Source organism: Amia ocellicauda, chromosome 17 (genome assembly GCF_036373705.1).
Source record: "Amia ocellicauda isolate fAmiCal2 chromosome 17, fAmiCal2.hap1, whole genome shotgun sequence".
Classification (NCBI taxonomy): domain Eukaryota; kingdom Metazoa; phylum Chordata; class Actinopteri; order Amiiformes; family Amiidae; genus Amia; species Amia ocellicauda.
The window spans coordinates 27908285-27929144 of NC_089866.1; the positions used below are offsets into that span (position 1 = coordinate 27908285).

General features: G+C 38.7%; 1 protein-coding gene across 4 annotated transcripts in view; it reads right to left on the minus strand.

Annotated features, from left to right (window-relative positions):
* Nucleotides 1-20860, minus strand: part of emid1 (EMI domain containing 1) — a 180194-nt gene that overhangs the window by 135710 nt on the left and 23624 nt on the right. For all 4 annotated transcript variants that reach the window (XM_066689177.1, XM_066689175.1, XM_066689176.1 and 1 more), the window contains exons 2-3: nucleotides 13069-13182; nucleotides 7406-7509 (exon numbers count right to left, since the gene is read on the minus strand). In XM_066689177.1, the coding sequence (XP_066545274.1) occupies nucleotides 7406-7509; nucleotides 13069-13182 (218 nt within the window). The remainder of the gene's footprint in view (nucleotides 1-7405; nucleotides 7510-13068; nucleotides 13183-20860) is intronic.

Consider the following 20860-nt stretch of genomic DNA (forward strand, 5'->3'; position numbering starts at 1 on the left):
TTTAAAAGCTTCAAAATAAGCATTGCTGCAATCAGTTGTTACCTATATTTGCATTATATCAGCAGTAGTTTTCAGACAGTATTCAACTTTGACCTCTCCATTATGCTCAAAGGTCACAGTAAACAACAGTATTGGATAGAGTATATATGATGAGTTTTACGTAGAGTTCAAAGTTGAAGGGCAAAGATATGTAGGCATTTCTTAAGTAAACCAAAGATGCTGTGATTCTTCCTTCTAGGTGAAATTAGGACTTTTATGACTGAATATGAGTTTGACCTTGATGGAGTGGTCGAATAACAAAGAAGGGCCTTTTTAGATGGCACATATATGACTTCCTATATGTGTTCTATAGACACCATTATTGTATCTGGCACCCGTAAGGAGTTATAAGTCAAAGTTGTTGTTTTTTTTGTTTTTTGTTTTTCTTGCAATATCCCATGATCCATAGCTCTGAGCAGAAAGCAGATAGCATTTTTGGAAACATCATACAGGAGTTCCTATTAGTGTTCAATAGTATGTTTAGGCATAACAGCATCCTAGAAGGCAGAATGAGCAGCACAACATGTAATGGCACTTTGCATCAGAGCCAAGATGCTGTATCTCAGTCCAGGAAGGTCTCAGGTCATGGCGAATGGTTTCAATAGAGCACATTAGGTTTCCTATAAGCATTCAGTAAGCACTACGACTATATTTACAGCCTTTAGAGAGTCATAAACTGCTTTCACTTCAAGCCTGTGGCATGGAGGTCCCAAAGTAGACCACACATCCACAATAAAAACAATAGCACATCATTTAGGACAAAATGCAAACAGATTGCTAAGTTAAGTCTGGTATGGAACAGTGCAAAACTGTAGGAAGAGATGCGTTTATATTTTGGTGCACAAAGAATCCGTAAGACAATGTCTGCGTCTTAAAACTAGATTGGAAGTTTCTGGAGAAACCTCGTCTGCATTGTTCAAGGATAGTTTTTACACTGTATTAAAGCATAGCTGCTGAATGCAAATAGTATAATTGAACAGAATGCAAATACAATTTAAAAGCTTAAATAGCTTAAATAGTGCTGCAATTAGTTGTTACCTATATTTGCATTATATCAGTAGCAGGTTTCAGTCAAAGGTCACAATGAGGAAAACATTATTGGATAGACTATACATGACATCCAATCTGTGTATAAGATGCACTATCCTATCTGCATTTCCTACTGCACGATAAGCTATGATATATTTGGAATGAGTTTTACATAGAGGTCAAAGGTGAAGGGCAAAGATATTTAGACATTTAAAGTAAACCAATGGTGCTCCTTCAGAATCTGCAGTGAGTTTGGAACTGTAGGCCTTCTTTGTAGGTGAAAATAAAACTTTTCTGACTAAATATGAGTTTGACCTTCATGGAGAGGTCAAAGGTCACAACAAAAGACATTTTCACTCCTCACTGTAAGGCATTATTGAGCTACAAAAACTCAAATGAGCATTTGACCTTGAAATAGAGTTCAAATGTCAAAACCAAAGACATTTTCACACTGCCCACTTATGGTTTCCTATACATGTTGTATATTAAAAACATCTTAAAGTGGGCAAGGAATGCTCTGAGTGAGCGGGTTATCCATCCTTGCTGTGACCATACAGCAGAAGCCCATTGAAGCACCTTATCTGTCAGAAGGTTGATTATGAAGGCTATATTCTTAGAGTCTTCATGGAAGGCGGTAGGCTGATGAAAAAAACACCAAACAGGTATGATGTCAGATGTTGGTACCTTGGCAGCTGCTGCAGGGATCTGCAGGAAGAGCGGTCTGCAATGGTGTGAGCTTCTTCATGATAATATCCAAAGTGGATTCTATTTGTTTGAGCATCTTCTCGTGTTCATGGATACGGCCTTTAGGAGGTCCAAGTGCTCCGCTGGGTCCGAAGCCATGGCAAAGTCTTCTGGCACACGGGGGCTGCCAATATATACGTCACCGACTCCTCTGGTGTGCACATGGACCAAAAGAAAGTGAGCGATCATTGACTGGTCGCAACATCCAACTGTAAAGGAATTGCAACGATTTCTCGGCTTTGCCTATTTTTATAGTCATTTTATCCGTAATATCAGCACAGTTGCTTCACCTTTGACGTCCCTTCTCAAGGGTTCTGCCTGCACAATAGCCTGGACTGATCAAGCTGCCATCACCTTTACTCGACTCAAAACCCTATTTACCACCACCCTTATATTGAAGCATCCTGATCCCTCTCTACCCTTCGTTTTGGAAGTCAGGAGTAGGGGCAGTTCTATCTCAAAGTCATGGCCAGTGTCCTAAGTTATATCCGTGTGCCTTCTTTTCAAAAAATCTGCCCCTGCTGAATGACATTATGATATCGGTAACCATGAGCCATTAAACTTGTATTTAAGAGGTTCGCCATATTGAAACACTCTCCCCCAGTCAATGCAGGAAGAAAAAAAGGATTTAAGTATTTAAAATAAGTATATAAAATCATGCTGTAAACATCATTATAAATAATGTAATTAATTCATGTAGTGTTGCTTTTTCTTCCCATTCCAGAGAACAGATAAAAAAAGATCTGTCCAGCAGACAGATATATAAGAGTGAGTTATACAGGGAAAGGAAAAAAAAAATGCATTCCATCAAAACAGCAGACAGCCCTTGGCACAGCACCCATGCCTCTCCTGTACTGCTCTGGCACGCTGCACATAACATTTTCCAGCTGAAGGCCAGCCAGACAGGGACTCATGTTCAGAGGGAATATGGATTTTTCTTCTGTTTTTTTTTTTTTATTTATTTAAGATTTACTACGTTTGTTTTGGACCACTTTATTTTTCTTCATTGTCCTTGAGAGACGTAAAAATGTACATTTTTATCAACAGATCTTTTGTCCTTCCCACAGTACGCAAAGGGAAACATTAGACCACGCGCAATAACTTTGGCACCACAGTTTAACAGTACTGCCAATCAAGGCCCAAATAAAAGGTACGAATATGCAGGCAGCACATTACACAGTGTTCTTTGTATTTACATGCTATTATCGTTGTCATTTTAACCTTTTTTCCCATTTCCTATTTCCTAAAAATAACTACACACAAATATAAACATACAAGTATAAGTGTTGTGAGCGTGCATACTTAAATCTTGTAAAAAATAAACTTCAAAAGACATAAAACTGAACTGCACTAGATTAAGGAAATTAAGTTCCTGTTGTAAGGCAATATTGATACTTGCTTAAAGAGAGAAGAGAGGAAACAGGGTGTGCCAGAGTTGTGACAGAGTAGTTATTCTTATTTAATTCTAATTATACATTGATTTGCATGTTAATGAGGGAAATAAGTATTTGATCCCCTATCAATCAGCAAGATTTCTGGCTCCCAGGTGTCTTTTATACAGTTAATGAGCTGAGATTAGGAGCACTCTCTTAAAGGGAGTGCTCCTAATCTCAGCTCGTTACCTGTATAAAAGACACCTGTCCACAGAAGCAATCAATCAATCAGATTCCAAACTCTCCACCATGACCAATACCAAAGAGCTGTCCAAGGATGTCAGAGACAAGATTGTAGACCTACACAAGGCTGGAATGGGCTACAAGACCATCGCCAAGCAGCTTGGTGAGAAGGTGACAACAGTTGGTGCGATTATTCGCAAATGGAAGAAACACAAAATAACTGTCAGTCTCCCTCGGTCTGGGACTCCATGCAAGATCTCACCTCGTGGAGTTTCAATGATCATGGGAATGGTGAGGAATCAGCCCAGAACTACACGGGAGGATCTTGTTAATGATCTCAAGGCAGCTGGGACAATAGTCACCAAGAAAACAATTGGTAACACACTACGCCGTGAAGGACTGAAATCCTGCAGTGCCCGCAAGGTCCCCCTGCTCAAGAAAGCACATGTACAGGCCCGTCTGAAGTTTGCCAATGAACATCTGAATGATTCAGAGGAGAACTGGGTGAAAGTGTTGTGGTCAGATGAGACCAAAATCGAGTTCTTTGGCATCAACTCAACTCGCCGTGTTTGGAGGAGGAGGAATGACCCCAAGAACACCATCCCCACCGTCAAACATGGAGGTGGAAACATTATGTTTTGGGGGTGTTTTTCTGCTAAGGGGACAGGACAACTGCACCGCATCAAAGGGCCGATGGACGGGGCCGTGTACCGTCAAATCTTGGGTGAGAACCTCCTTCCCTCAGCCAGGGCATTGAAAATGGGTCGTGGATGGGTATTCCAGTATGACAAAGACCCAAAACACACAGCCAAGGCAACAAAGGAGTGGCTCAAGAAGAAGCACATTAAGGTCCTGGAGTGGCCTAGCCAGTCTCCAGATCTTAATCCCATAGAAAATCTGTGGAGGGAGCTGAAGGTTCGAGTTGCCAAACGTTAGCCTCGAAACCTTAATGACTTGGAGAGGATCTGCAAAGAGGAGTGGGACAAAATCCTTCCTGAGATGTGTGCAAACCTGGTGGCCACTACAAGAAACATCTGACCTCTGTGATTGCCAACAAGGGTTTTGCCACCAAGTACTAAGTCGAAGGGGTCAAATACTTATTTCCCTCATTAACATGCAAATCAATTTATAACTTTTTTGAAATGTGTTTTTCTGGATTTTTTTGTTGTTATTCTGTCTCTCACTGTTAAAATACACCTACCATTAAAATTATAGACTGATAATTTCTTTGTCAGTGGGCAAACGTACAAAATCAGCAGGGGTTCAAATACTTTTTTCCCCTCACTGTATGCTGTATTTGTAAGGTAGATTGCTTCACTGAAGCCTTCACTTAGTCTGCCTAAAATTTTAAACTTCACATTACCATCTGCATTTTTTAATACAATACAAAGAGATGGATACAAGCAGGCCCTATCCTCTACTAGGTCTGCCTACTACTCTAATTTAATAGAGACGCATAAGAATATCCGGCGATTTATTTTTAACACAATAGCAACACTTAATAATCAGCAGGTAAAGCTTTCAGAGGTCATCCCCCCAATATCACCTGCAATGACTTCATTGACCATAGCACAGTTAACGGCATTAGAAAACAGATAGAACTGGAAACATACACAGATACTATAGCTGACGCATGCAGTCCTTCACACCCCCTGCCTACCTTGGACACGTTTAATGCAGTAAATCAACAGGAATTGGCCTCCTTAATTAATAAAATGAAAACTACAACCTGAGCACTAGACTCTATACCCACTTAACTGCTAAAACAATCTCTTAAACCTCAAACCTCCCCTTCCTTTCTAAGGTTCTAGAGAAAGTAGTTGCAAACCAATTGCAAGCTTTTTTAACTGATGATCATCTTTATGAAAAATTTCAATCAGGCTTCCGTTCCGGCCATAGTACAGAAACGGCCCTGTTAAGTATTAAATTACGTGTTTCAGTCCACCGACTTAGGGCACACCACTTATTATTTTATTAGACTTAAGTCCGGCTTTTGACACAATCGACCACAAAATCTTGTTACACCGCTTAGAAAACCTTGTTGGCCTGTCTCACAATGTGCTGTCATGGTTTTAAATCATATCTGTCAAACAGACTCCAATATGTACAGATTAATGAGAACCACTCAAACGTAACTGAGGTTAAGTACGTAGTGCCACAAGGTTCAGTCCTCGGACCTATACTTTTTTCATTGTACATGCTCCCTTTACAAGCATTTGTTACATGTATATTGGATTACTGTAATCCCATTCTGTCAGGCAGCACAAACAGAGCTATTTCTGTACTTCAGTTAGTCCAAAATGCTGCTGCAAGAATTCTTTCAATAACTAAAAAACATGAACACATCACTCCAGTATTGGCTTCTCTTCACTGGCTGCCCGTGCGCTACAGGATAGACTTTAAAGTTCTTTTACTAACATTTAAAGTACTAAAGGGACTGGCACCTCCTTACTTAAAAGTATCAAATACACACCAGGTAGGCCATTGAGATCACAGGAAGCTGGTTACTTAGTGGTCCCAAAAATACACAAGAAAGCAGCAGGTGGTCGAGCATTTCGTTATAGGGACCCGAAACTGTGGAACGATCTTCCAGCCAACGTAAGAGATGCCCCCTGCGTCTTAGCCTTTAAATCACGCCCGAAGACTCATCTGTTTAGTCTCTGTTTTTATAGCCCATAGTGCCGCCGGTGTGCCATGGACATGAAATTGCACAACTGTCTTTGGAAATGTCCTGCATTGCATGACCAGTATCTGAGCACAACTGTCTTCTTGTCTTCCAGCAACACCCCACTCTGAGGGCCGACGAGGCACCTCGTCTCCCACCATGGAAGTCTGACAAGGCACAACCCTCCTCTGAGGTACCCCATCACGGAGGGCCAGCGGGGCATCCACACCCAAGGTCTGATGAGCCATCGCCACCCAAAGGCTGTTGATGGTCCAACCCCCCGATGACCGGCGAGAGGCGTCCTTCAGAGGGAAAACCACAGCCAGCAGCACCGATTAAGAACTTTCTGATCTCCTTGCTGCTGAACAACTATATTGCCTGGAGGGGAGGCAACCATTAGGCCTAGGCCCTAAGCCTTGGACCCCCAGAGATTCATTTTTCTCCTATATGCCATACATAGAGGAGTTTTTTTGTTTTTCTCTCCTCCGTGCTTAAATGGTTTATTTATTTAAATGTTCACTTTATTTTAGATCATGTAAACTGTTTATAGGTCTATATTTATTTATTTTACTTTATTGTATTTATGTATTTTATTTTGTTGTACTTTGTTGTATGTTTTCCAGTCTGTAAAGCGCTCTGTGGCTACCCTGCGAAGGGCACTATACAAATAAAAATTGATTGAATTGATTGATTGATTTATGCTGCACTTTTTGCAAAGTAAGGCAACAATAGCATTATATCATTTGGATGACATTATGGGTTAATAAATTTACTTAATCACTACCAAAACCACAATAAAATAAATGTCCCATTACCAAGATACTGAGCAATAAGTATGGGAAAGAGAAGACTGGCACCATTAATTGGATCAGGTGAGGGAAACTCACAAAGCTCTTCACTGATTGGCTTCTGATAATGTTAACCCCACTCAGCTGCATTAACAGGTACATATTGCTCTTTTGAATTGCTTCGTATGACTTTTTGTTTTAAATATTTTTTCCAAAACAAAAAAAATACATCAAACTTATTATAAAGGAGTATTGTTCCCAGTGGATTCATTAACCAAAGGTATTACTGTACTTTTAAAAGGCCATTAGGACTTGACCTATGAAAATCAATATGGTTTTAATACTACTGTGATTCAAAAACCATTGTTTGTACTTCTAGTTACTGCAGAAATACAGTACTTGAGTGGGAATGGACTTGAATCTAGCATTAAAAAACTAACAAAACAAAAACAATTGTATTTTTGCTGATCATCTACCAATTCCATAGAATGGACTTTGGGAAACCATTTTATCAAATCCCTTACCTTCCTCACAGTGGGTGCCTCGAAATCCTGGACAGCATCTCCACTCCAAGGCAGTCACAGTGCGATAGGCCAGTTTGTAGGAGGGTCTGACCACCGTGCGGTAACTGCAACACCAAGACCCACATTATCAGCTATATGTAGTTTGACCACACTTCACTGCTATTCAAATATCTTACTGTGAATTTAATTTCTGAATAATTTTGTACAGAGTGTTCTGCGTGAACCTCTGCTGCTGTTCCTGCTAACAAGGATTTTTTCCAAGCAGATGTTTTTACCAGAAAAAAAAAAAAAAACAATCAAGGAGGCACTGCTTTGAATAATTAAATCTCCTCATGATCTTAAATATTTCAACAGAAGCAACACTAGAAGACAGTGAGAATGACCAGATTTGCAACAATTCAGATAAGTAATCAGATTAATAACTTATGAGTAATGAGGGATAGAAATCTTTAAACTGGTCAAATGTATGGTGAACTATACACTGAATTGAAAACAAGATACCAGTAATTCTGTTAGCAGTCTAAGATTCGATATACTGTGAACTCTCGATAAATAAACAAATACGCTTGAAACCAAACCATCAACATTATACAGTGCTAATACAGAATAAGTATTTGCCCCCTTCCTGAATTCCTCATTTTCTGCATATTTGTCACACTGAATGGTTTCAGATCTATATACACTCACCTAAAGGATTATTAGGAACACCTGTTCAATTTCTCATTAATGCAATTATCTAACCAACCAATCACATGGCAGTTGCTTCAATGCATTTAGGGGTGTGGTCCTGGTCAAGACAATCTCCTGAACTCCAAACTGAATGTCTGAATGGGAAAGAAAGGTGATTTAAGCAATTTTGAGCGTGGCATGGTTGTTGGTGCCAGATGGGCCAGTCTGAGTATTTCACAATCTGCTCAGTTACTGGGATTTTCACGCACAACCATTTCTAGGGTTTACAAAGAATGGTGTGAAAAGGGAAAAACATCCAGTATGCGGCAGTCCTGTGGGCGAAAATGCCTTGTTGATGCTAGAGGTCAGAGGAGAATGGGCCGACTGATTCAAGCTGATAGAAGAGCAACTTTGATTGAAATAACCACTCGTTACAACCGAGGTATGCAGCAAAGCATTTGTGAAGCCACAACACGTACAACCTTGAGGCGGATGGGCCACAACAGCAGAAGACCCCACCGGGTACCACTCATCTCCACTACAAATAGGAAAAAGAGACTACAATTTGCACAAGCTCACCAAAATTGGACAGTTGAAGACTGGAAAAATGTTGCCTGGTCTGATGAGTCTCGATTTCTGTTGAGACATTCAGATGGTAGAGTCAGAATTTGGCGTAAACAGAATGAGAACATGGATCCATCATGCCTTGTTACCACTGTGCAGGCTGGTGGTGGTGGTGTAATGGTGTGGGGGATGTTTTCTTGGCACACTTTAGGCCCCTTAGTGCCAATTGGGCATCGTTTAAATGCCACGGCCTACCTGAGCATTGTTTCTGACCATGTCCATCCCTTTATGACCACCATGTACCAATCCTCTGATGGCTACTTCCAGCAGGATAATGCACCATGTCACAAAGGTCGAATCATTTCAAATTGGCTTCTTGAACATGACAATGAGTTCACTGTACTAAACTGGCCCCCACAGTCACCAGATCTCAACCCAATAGAGCATCTTTGGGATGTGGTGGAACGGGAGCTTCGTGCCCTGGATGTGCATCCCACAAATCTCCATCAACTGCAAGATGCTATCCTATCAATATGGGCCAACATTTCTAAAGAATGCTTTCAGCACCTTGTTGAATCAATGCCATGTAGAATTAAGGCAGTTCTGAAGGCGAAAGGGGGTCAAACACAGTATTAGTATGGTGTTCCTAATAATCCTTTAGGTGAGTGTATATTTATGTATATAAAATGAAGAGAACCCAAGTAAACACAAAATTCATTTTTTAAATAATGATTTTATTTATTTAAGGAAAAAAGGTATCCAACACCAACTGGCCCTGTGTGAAAAAGTAATTGCCCCCCTGAACTAAATAATGGCTTGCACCACCTTTAGCAGCAACAACTGCAACCAAATGCTTCCTATAATTGGAGATCAGTCTTTCACATTGCTGTGTAGGAATTTTGGCCCACTCTTCTTAGCAGAATTGCTGCAATTCAGTGACATTGGAGGGTTTTCGAGTATGAACTGCTTGTTTAAGGTCCTGCCACAGCATCTCGAGAACTTTGGCTAGGCCACTCCAAAACCCTAATTTTGTTTCTTTTGAGACATTCTGAGGTGGACTTACTCTTGTGTTTTGGATCATTGTCCTGCTGCATAACCCAATTATGCTTCAGCTTCAGATCACGGACTGATGACCGGACATTCTCCTTCAGAATTTTCTGGTAGAGAGCAGAATTCATGGTTCCTTCTATGATGGCAAGTCTTCCAGGCCCTGATGCAGAAAAGCATCCCCACACCATTACACTACTACCACCACCATGTTTGACTGCTGGTACGATGTTCTTATTGTGAAATGCTTTTTGCGTTTACGCCAGACATATTGTGCCCCATGTGTTCCACTTCTGACTCATCTGTCCATGGAACATTATCCCAAAATCATGGGGGTCATCAATGTGCTTTGTTGCAAATGTGCTCTTAGTCAGCAGTGGTTTGCAGTGAATTCCATTTTTGCCCAGTCTCTTTCTTATTGTTGAATCATGAACGCTGAACTGGAGTTCTTTAGATGTTGTCCTGGGTATTTTTTTTTACTTCCTGGATGAGTCATCGCTGCGCCCTTGGAGGAATTTTGGTAGGCTTGCCACTCCTGGGAAGATTCACCACTGTTCCAAATTTTCTCCATTTGGAGATAATGGCTCTCACTGTGGTTCGCTGGTCTTGGAACTGGTTTTGTAACCCTTTCCAGACTAATATATTTCGACAACTTTTGTTCTCATCTCTTCCATAATTTCTTTTGATTGCGGCACAGTGTGCTGCTTGTTGAGACCTTGTAACCGACTTCACATGAATGGTAAGCTCCTATATAAGTCATGTTTAGATTCAACAGGGTTGACAGTAATCAAGCCTGGGTGTGTCTGCTCTAATTGAATCCAGTGATCATTTAAATGTGGTTAATGGGTTGATTGAGTAACTAATGGAGCAATTACTTTTTCACATAGAGCCAGTTGGTGTTCGATAACTTTTTTCCTTAAATAAATAACATTATCATTTAAAAACTGAATATTGTGTTTACTTGGGTTCTCTTCGTCTTATATTACATGTTGTATGGAGATCTGAAACCATTCAATGTGACAAATATGCACAAATTTAGGAAATCATGAAGGGGCAAATACTTTTTCATGACACTGTATTTCATTAATGCATTGTTTATGTCACAATTGACAGTTCAATCACTACAATTAACAGCAATACAAATATACAGCTATATATATACATATATATATATATACACACACACATATAGTTCAAGTGAGAAATAAATTAATAGAAACACACATGACGGTGTTTCTTTTTAATTAATATATGGTATATACTGTACAATTACTGAAAAGAAGAAAGATGCAAAAACTTAAAATAAATGTTTACGTGAATATGTTGTGGAAGGTTTTTTCAAATGCATCTTTAGAAACTGTATCAATTTCCCTTTTCTTTATTTATAAAACATTGTCAGGTAACCTGGTGTTTATTAGAGACCGGCTTTTGTTTACATGATAATGCAAATCAACCCGGTGACTATTGGAGACCAGCTGCTATTTGAGACCCGTTTTTTTTTTTTTTTACAGTTTTACAGTATATTATTTTGTGTGAAATACAAAACACTTGTATCACGAGTATCAAGTTTTTGGAATGTGGGAGGAGTAACTGTCAATCAATGTTTTTATGAAGCCAATCACATTGTAGGAAAATGCATGTCAAGCTTTTTTTATGCGGCCAATCACCTGCAGAAGACATTTGTCAATCATCTTTTTATGCAGCCAATAGCCTCTGCAGAAGAAAGAGCAGATGTGTCTCAGTGGTGTGTTACTATCGAATAATTTGTGTTGATGTTAGTAAATTTGTAGTTTTTAGGTTGTTAATCATTAATAATTATAAAGTTGAATGTTTGTTTTACAATCATGGGTTAATGGGATTATGATCTTGAATGTTACACACATTTTTGCTGGATACCCTGACATATATATATATATATATATATATATATATATATATATATATATATATATATATATATTTATATAAAATTAAAGAATTATAAAGTTAGTTTGCATTTTTATAAATTGAAAAGCAATGTAAAAAAATGCAGAAGTGGTACAACCCAATTTTTTTATTAATAATAATAATAATAATAATAATAATAATAATAATAATAATAAAATAACAACAACAATATTGCATTATCACATTATACAGTGCTGTACTGGTAAGCAGAATTTTGAATCGAAACTTAACTGTCATAGCAAAGAAACATACCTATCTAGCAAGGACAGATGTTAAATGCACCACTATCAACCCAGATGTGGTAAATCTAATATATGTATTATTAAATATATATTTTCTGCAGGCTTAATGAAGTGTATTCCATGCTTTTTCGTCAAAATGTAGCAAGTATTTGTTATTTTGTGCATTGTTTTTACAAGCATACTAGAGGCATTTTTGATTGTTATTTATTATTTATTGAATGTATTCATTTAAAGTCAGGTAAAAACAAAAATCATATTTACCATGGCAGCCTGGCAAGTGGTATGTTTGTGTTGCATATTTAATGATTAAATAAAGACTTATTGTTTAAATTATAATGTCTTTGGTCTTATATTGTTTGGAGAAAAACAATAAATATCGAGATCTATATTGTGTATTGCCCAAACTTATATATCGAGATATTTTAGGTCATATTGCCCAGCCCTAATTTATCCTGCCTAAAAATGCATGCATTGTCTGTCAGAAGAGTGTTCACAATGCACTTAAATTTGGAAAGGTATAATCTACACAAAATGAACTACTTAGTATGAGTGGATATAGGGAATATTTTGTAATACTTCTTGCTTTGCTTTACTAGTACTGTATTGTTTATTTTGATTTCTCCTATGCTCCCTTTCCCTTGGCTGTGCCTTAACATCTTGTCTGCACAATCTAGGATGTAAGACATTATATATTGTTAACTGTATATCTCGTATATGCTTGTGTAAATTGTAATTTGTAAAATGTATTATGCCTTGAACTGCACTGTATTATTGCACTTTGTATTGCTCTTGTAAGTCGCCCTGGATAAGGGCGTCTGCTAATAAATAAATAAATAAATAAAAAATAAATAAAATAAAAAAATAATGTGCAGACAGTGTGCTCTGAATTTCTTGCACATATTGCCAAGGCATTAACATTGATCCCCATTGAGAATGCTAAATACTACAATTAAATTCATACCCTCCGCAATAAGCATAGACACAACAAGCATAGAACTTCACTCTTGTCTGTGAGTTAGTTTTGAACAACTGCTCCATTTCTCAGCACCACCATTTATTAGCATCTTCATGTAGAATCTGCAAGATGGGACGGTCAATCAAAACCACATGGTGAGGGGTATAGCTGCAGTAAGAGACAACATGTCCCCGCTATCCTAGTAAAAACAGATTACATTTTACATTACTTTCACCCACCTGCCTCCAGTGCAGCCCTGAGGCCAGCGACAACTCTGGTACACACGCTGGAGAACAGTACCATTCTGCACCTGACATGTCACCGTCTTGCTTACGGAGTAGGGACACCAGTTCCTGCAAAATTAATGGAAAAACAAAATTAAGTTATGAGGCCCGGCATGCATTTTCCCACCTGTCTAATATAAGATAAGAGCTGCAAAAAGGAAAACAAGTGACAGGGTGTACTCATGAGGCAATAGGGCTAGCAAACCCCGAAAAATACTCCACTGCACCTGTAGTACAGAAATTGATGAAGTATGAAGTAGTATATATTTAAATTGGTTGCTGATTTATGCCTTGTTTTGGATAGATTTGATTTGATTAAATTTATATTTAAAACACCCATGAGCTCAGATAAAGAATGTTGCATGTTTATATTGCAGTTGCTCTGCTATCAATAAACATGCGCCTCAGTCTCGGCATATGTTAGGTTTTTTAGATGCTAAGAGAGCCCCCACTACCACAGCGTTCAATGGCATTTATGACTTTGCTTATAATTCCCTCAATTAAGAAACCTAAAAACTTCAAAGTTATTATAAGTTAAAAGAATGAACAGACTATTTGACACATCCATCTCATTCAGTTGCAGCTTAATTAATCATTTAACCCATCTAGATTCAAGATGGGATTGAACTCCACCAGAGATCCTGTACCCACAACTCTAGAGGCAGTTCAGAGGAGAGCAACCAGACTTATTCCAGGTTTGAAGGGAAAGTCCTAATAGGAGAGACTGAGGGAACTGAACCATTTCACCCCGGAACAGAGGAGACTAGGCATTGACCACATCAAACCAGAGGAGCTTTTCCAGATCAGCAGGGACACACGGACCCGGGGACACAAATGGGAATGGGGCTTCAAGGCATTCAGAAAACGGGAGACACTTTCTTCACACAGAAAGTTGTCACAATCTGGAAAAAACTCCCCAGCGATGTGGTTAAAGCCGATAATTTGGGAACATTTACAAATAGACTGGATAGGATCCTTGGATCACTTAGTTACTAATGGACAAATGAGCACAATGGGTCGAATAGCCTCCTCTCATTTGTAAACTTTCTTATGTTCTTATCAGAGGATCTGATGCAGCTGGAAATGCTAACAAGGTGCAGGTGCCCAAGAAGCCACAGAGAGTTGTTGGTATTTGTATAATAAGCCCTGTTGATTTCTACTATCCTGCCTTGGCGGTGTTTTGTGAATTTTGCATGACCTTGATACTTCCAGCTAAAGCAGTGGTTCCCAAACTGTGGGGCACAAGACCCCTTATGGGGGGGCGTGGGGAAAGAGCTGAACAGGTAAAACATGAAGACAAGATGCACGAAATCCACTAGGGGATCTGACAACCGTTGATTGCCACCCCGCTGATAATCTGATTTCTTTTGCATCGACCTATCTCTGTGAAACGACTTATTCTACACTTACACACATTAAAAACAAACTGTATTGTCCCGACTCACAAGAGTGTAAATCGTTTCTCAGTTATTGGATTATTCCATATCAAGTCATGGCCAATCAGAATAGAGGACTGTCAGGTAGCAGCATCTGTGAAAGCCGCCAATTGGTAGTTTCACATCAAACACAGTGTGTGAGGTGATAATTAAGGTAAAATAAACACATAAGAATAACTTGCAGCTCCAAAATGTCAACAAGTCATGGGAAACAATATTTTGGGAGCGCATTAGTTAAAAATAAAATAGAGTTTGCACAGTTCAACATCAACGTAACTTAGGCAGAACGTGAAAAGACACCCGTGAAGACCCTGGCCAAGCATCTGGATTGTAGTTGTAGAGGGTTGTAGTAGAGGGTAAACGCACGTAAACGCCGTTCACGCACCTTTTTATTTGTGAAATAGCATTTACTCATATTTTCATTTCATTCATTATCGTTTACCTACTTATTACCGCATTCCCTGGATTTCTCAGCCACGCAAAAGATTGGATTTATGTGTGCTGCGCATGCTCTCACTCAGACAGAGATGACAGACATACGAAACTTTTTTAAACGTCCATTAACTCCTGCGACTTCCTTGTCTTCACCTCCCCCGAAAAAACCCAGGCTCTTGGATAAGGAAGTATCAATGGTAAATACAATACTGTAGTTTCTGATAAGAGTACGTCAGGTCTTGGTTGTTAAAACACAGGGAAGATTCTGATACGCAGACAAAGAGGCACTCTGGGCATTGTTGTCCTAAAGAGGAACTAATAGTTGTTCTTGTCATTGCCATTGAAATCTGTGATTAAAAACACACACACATGCAGACAGGAATTTTGAATGTGGCCAACATTCTGACTTCAATTAGTCAAAATGATTAGTTTTATTGGGTTTTCCAGCAAATGTTCAGACAAGCAAATGTGATAAACTGCAAATATTAGTTGTCACCGGTTTCATGTGTAACGGTTATGTATTGTACATTAATACAATCACATAATATCCACACTAGTGCTCTTTAGCGCTTCAAAATACATACTGTATTTGCAGTGTGGCTCATATCAGATCATTATTAACATAACATAATTATTAACATTTGCAAATCACTTCCCTTGATTGTGCAGCCGTGTGTAGACGTGATTGTACTGTCAGTTTTAAAAATTCAACAACAGATAAATAAAGTTTATTAAAATAAATAATTTTAATAACACAGATGCTATATATATATATATATATATATATATATATATATATATATATATATATATATGTATAAATTATTCATTTTAATAAACTTTATTTTCTACAGTTGCTTAAGTTTCCATGTCGCCCGCTGTCTTCAGAGCCGGGGGGGAGGGTCTCATTCAGACAGTCACAGATCACTCAGTTTCTATCAGATTTCTTTGTAAATAGGCTTGTTTTGTTAAGAACAACCTAACGATTCATCCATTAAATATTATTTGAAGTTCAGATCCAATTATGTAAAATCGTTGTGTACTAGTACACTGTAAACAGAGTTTTCCATCTTGACATTTTGAGCTCTCTATGGGTGTGTGTTGCTTCTACCAAAATGTGGACAGTCTTGTTTTGATCAGTACACTGTCTGGTTCCAGAATTTGTCATAATTGTCAATATTTTCTGAGATTTTGAATTCTTACTCAGACCAAGTATCCCTCTACCCCCCATTGGGGGGGCGTAAATGCGGGGTGGGTATAAAAACAAAAATGTTTGTTTTATGTTTATGTTTGTTGCGTCAGAGGACGCTTCACATTGAGAGTCTCAGCTTTCATGGGATACCAAACACTTGGCAAACAACACAACAGTGAAGAGTACACATGGGATTAAAGAGAAGCACACAGATTTGCTCCCTTTTAAGGGTACCAGAGGGGTTTGTCAGTTTAAATGATTACATTTTGTTAAACAAAACGATTCCATGATTTATTTATTTTTTATCTCCAATTGTTTATTTGTTCTATGCTTTAATTTCAGAGTACATTGAGACATTCAATAAATTGAAAAATGTAGGTGTTCTAAAACTTTTGACCGATACTATTGCTACTTATTTTGTATACACTGGAACTCGAACGCACAGGTGTGTGTGTGTGTGTGTGTATATATATATATATATATATACACACACACACACACACACACACACCTGTGCGTTCGAGTTCCAGTGTATACAAAATAAGTAGTAATAGTTGTCTGTGTATGTAGCTCAATAATATTAATGTGATTGTTGCTCCTCTTTTCTTTTCTGTCAATGCTAGTTTCGCAGAAGGGTGTTTGGCTTTAACGTGGGTTAACACACCAGCTGTAGATTTGTGGTAGTTTAATTGCACTGCACATAAACTTCTCTGTGATGATGCCATTGGTCGCGTTCTTGTAGCGCAGAATTCTGCAGATCTGTCCAGAACTGCCGAAATCCATGCAACATGAACGTAACCATTGTCAGCCAAATCACAGACAAGAAATAGCAAATCCCACCCTCCTGTCAATCTTTATTACAGCTATATAGAGAGCCAATCAACAGTACAGGCTTTAAAATAAAATCTATCTATATAGAAAATATACAAATAATGGTCTGGGCTACAAGACCCCTTTACAAGCAACAAATTCTACAATTAAATTAAAAAATACAGTGTAATAGCTAGCTGTAATTTGGAAGCTTATAACAGAGCAAGTGCTTAATTTCCTCATTATTATTTGAATTAGTTTATTTACAGTAATGTATGTATCCTAAGTACATTTAGCATGTCGCAGTGAATGACGTACATTTCTGATACATTCTACAGTTGTATTATGTTGTAGTTTCACTCCTAATTCATGAATGCACCTTGGCATCTTAATAAACCTGCAAACTAAGACGAATCCTAACTCTTCTGCATTTAATGGATGGAGTTTGGCTTGCTGTTAATTTGTGTCAGCACACACGAGAACAGTACAGCATTCACATATGTAGCTGAAAAGAAGGCCTAAACTTTCAACAAAATGTGTGCCAGGAATGAAAGAACCCTGCTAAAACAAGCCAATGATACGTGACATGCTTACTATACAGGTGTATGCTACGGATTTATATCACAATTTATTAATATTGACCTAAACGCTTCAATATTGTATTTGAAAGTACTTTTAACCCTTTGCAGCCGACACTTTCTAATATAATTTAAAAATACATGATGACAAGATGTGTCAGTGTAGCAGCATGGTTCAATGGGAAATCAACTTATTTATAATAACAGATTTACACTCACCTAAAGGATTATTAGGAACACCATACTAATACTGTGTTTGACCCCCTTTCGCCTTCAGAACTGCCTTAATTCTGCGTGGCATTGATTCAACAAGGTGCTGAAAGCATTCTTTAGAAATGTTGGCCCATATTGATAGGATAGCATCTTGCAGTTGATGGAGATTTGTGGGATGCACATCCAGGGCACGAAGCTCCCGTTCCACCACATCCCAAAGATGCTCTATTGGGTTGAGATCTGGTGACTGTGGGGGCCAGTTTAGTACAGTGAACTCATTGTCACGTTCAAGAAACCAATTTGAAATGATTCGACCTTTGTGACATGGTGCATTATCCTGCTGGAAGTAGCCATCAGAGGATGGGTACATGGTGGTCATAAAGGGATGGACATGGTCAGAAACAATGCTCAGGTAGGCCGTGGCATTTAAACGATGCCCAATTGGCACTAAGGGGCCTAAAGTGTGCCAAGAAAACATCCCCCACACCATTACACCACCACCACCAGCCTGCACAGTGGTAACAAGGCATGATGGATCCATGTTCTCATTCTGTTTACGCCAAATTCTGACTCTACCATCTGAATGTCTCAACAGAAATCGAGACTCATCAGACCAGGCAACATTTTTCCAGTCTTCAACTGTCCAATTTTGGTGAGCTTGTGCAAATTGTAGCCTCTTTTTCCTATTTGTAGTGGAGATGAGTGGTACCCGGTGGGGTCTTCTGCTGTTGTAGCCCATCCGCCTCAAGGTTGTACGTGTTGTGGCTTCACAAATGCTTTGCTGCATACCTCGGTTGTAACGAGTGGTTATTTCAGTCAAAGTTGCTCTTCTATCAGCTTGAATCAGTCGGCCCATTCTCCTCTGACCTCTACCATCAACAAGGCATTTTCGCCCACAGGACTGCCGCTTACTGGATGTTTTTCCCTTTTCACACCATTCTTTGTAAACCCTAGAAATGGTTGTGCGTGAAAATCCCAGTAACTGAGCAGATTGTGAAATACTCAGACCGGCCCGTCTGGCACCAACAACCATGCCACGCTCAAAATTGCTTAAATCACCTTTCTTTCCCATTCAGACATTCAGTTTGGAGTTCAGGAGATTGTCTTGACCAGGACCACACCCCTAAATGCATTGAAGCAACTGCCATGTGATTGGTTGGTTAGATAATTGCATTAATGAGAAATTGAACAGGTATTCCTAATAATCCTTTAGGTGAGTGTATAATCTGAAATGTGTAGAACATACATACATACACACACACCCTCATACATACAGTATAGTGTAGTGTGCCAGGGGGATACCCACCTTTGTCTAATGCTTCAAGTGGTGCACCAAACCATATGTGATTAGTCCTGTTAAGGCCAAGTTCCTCTTTCATATTGGCATAGGAATACACTGTATTCAACAGGAGTGCTAGGGTGTGTAATTGTGGGAGAGTCCCTGCTATTCCCTATCAAGCATTTATATCATTGTGTTATTAGTTATCGTGGGTGATCACGTAAAGCGAATTTGTGGGGATAGGTGAGCTACTGGCAGGGGTTTTGGACATACACAGTAGTCATGCATAGTTGGGATATAATAGGGGGATTTGGCGGGGTATTGTTAGTTATTGCCCTGTAGGAATGGAGCTGCATCAGCACCCATTTTTCAGCTGTTTTCTGCTCCCGTCAGAGATTTTAATAAACTTTGTTGAGAAATAAAGACTGATTGTGTCTTTCATTATATATTAAATAATACAGTACGTCAAAAGTGTCTGTGCCTTCAGTGCCCTTTTATACGGTGCATTTTTATTTTCCTTTTAACTTGGTCGGGTGAGTGATTAATACCCATCAAAAGAAGCTGCCCACTTATATCCTTAGATAGCAGTGCTCTGTATACTTCCTTCCATTTATTTTTTAACTTTATCTTCCATCCAAATTGTAAATAGTGCTTTAATTGCATCGTCTAAGTTGCTACCTCATCTAAGTTGCTAAGCCGACATTTTGAATTGTACTACAGTCAACTCATTATAATTGCATATCTGATTGCATAACAAACAGCTGGTCCCATTTTAAAATGCATGTTTTTGAATGGAAATATGCTTCGGTTAAATTTGTATAGTTTTAATGCATAATTTGGATTAGTGAATAAAGTCACATAGTCACGTTCACAATTTCACAATGCAGGTTACATCTGATAATTGCATAGTGCTGTCCACTACATTTCAGACTCCAATATGTAGAGCACCCTTTATTTAGTAGTAGTTTGAACTGCTTTAATTAGAATTCATTATTACCTATACTTTATTTTTCTATGAAGATGTGAGCTAGTGATATTCATCAGTACATTTGAGGCTACATAAATATGACAATGAGTGAAATTCAAACAATATAGAGAAAATACTGTATGTCTTGTGAAGTCGCCTAAGTTTTTTGATAGCCTGTATCTTCTTTTGCAATGCTGAGAAGTGAAATTTCTTTGAAACAGTACAGGTTCTCACTTATGTCTCTAGGAGTGTGGTTTGAGGTGTCACGCACTGACGTGTTTCACCCGTCCCAGGGCCAGATGTATTCATATTTATAGATAGGCCAGCCCTGGACTGCCTCAAAAACTTTAGGCTGCCTCAAAAATCTGATTAAAATTTTCACCTGGCCTAGACCTTAATTTTGGAGCATTTATATATGAGTTAAGGTGGCCCTGGGCTGGCCTAAATCTCAAGTGTGATTGTGTTCTATGGAGCAAAACTTTATTAAACACATCGAGGACAGACTTCTTTTTGCCCACAAAAATACACCAAAAGCATTTTTTATTAAAACTAACTGACAGAATTTAAAAGAGATCTTCATAAAATAGTTAATCTGAGGTTTCAGGTAGCTTTATTTATCAAGAGTTTAGTTAAAATGAATACAGGGATCCTCCAGGTGCAGGGTGTCGTCCCAGCAGTACACAGTAGGTATGATATCTGGTAAGAATGTTCAGTTAACACCCCAGGTCCCATATGTTTTTATTTTCCAACAGTACATTCATTTTCCTTCAACATAATTTCAGGGATTTAACTTTTTTTTTTCAGTGAAGCCAACTGTAACTTTTTAACTCTAGATAA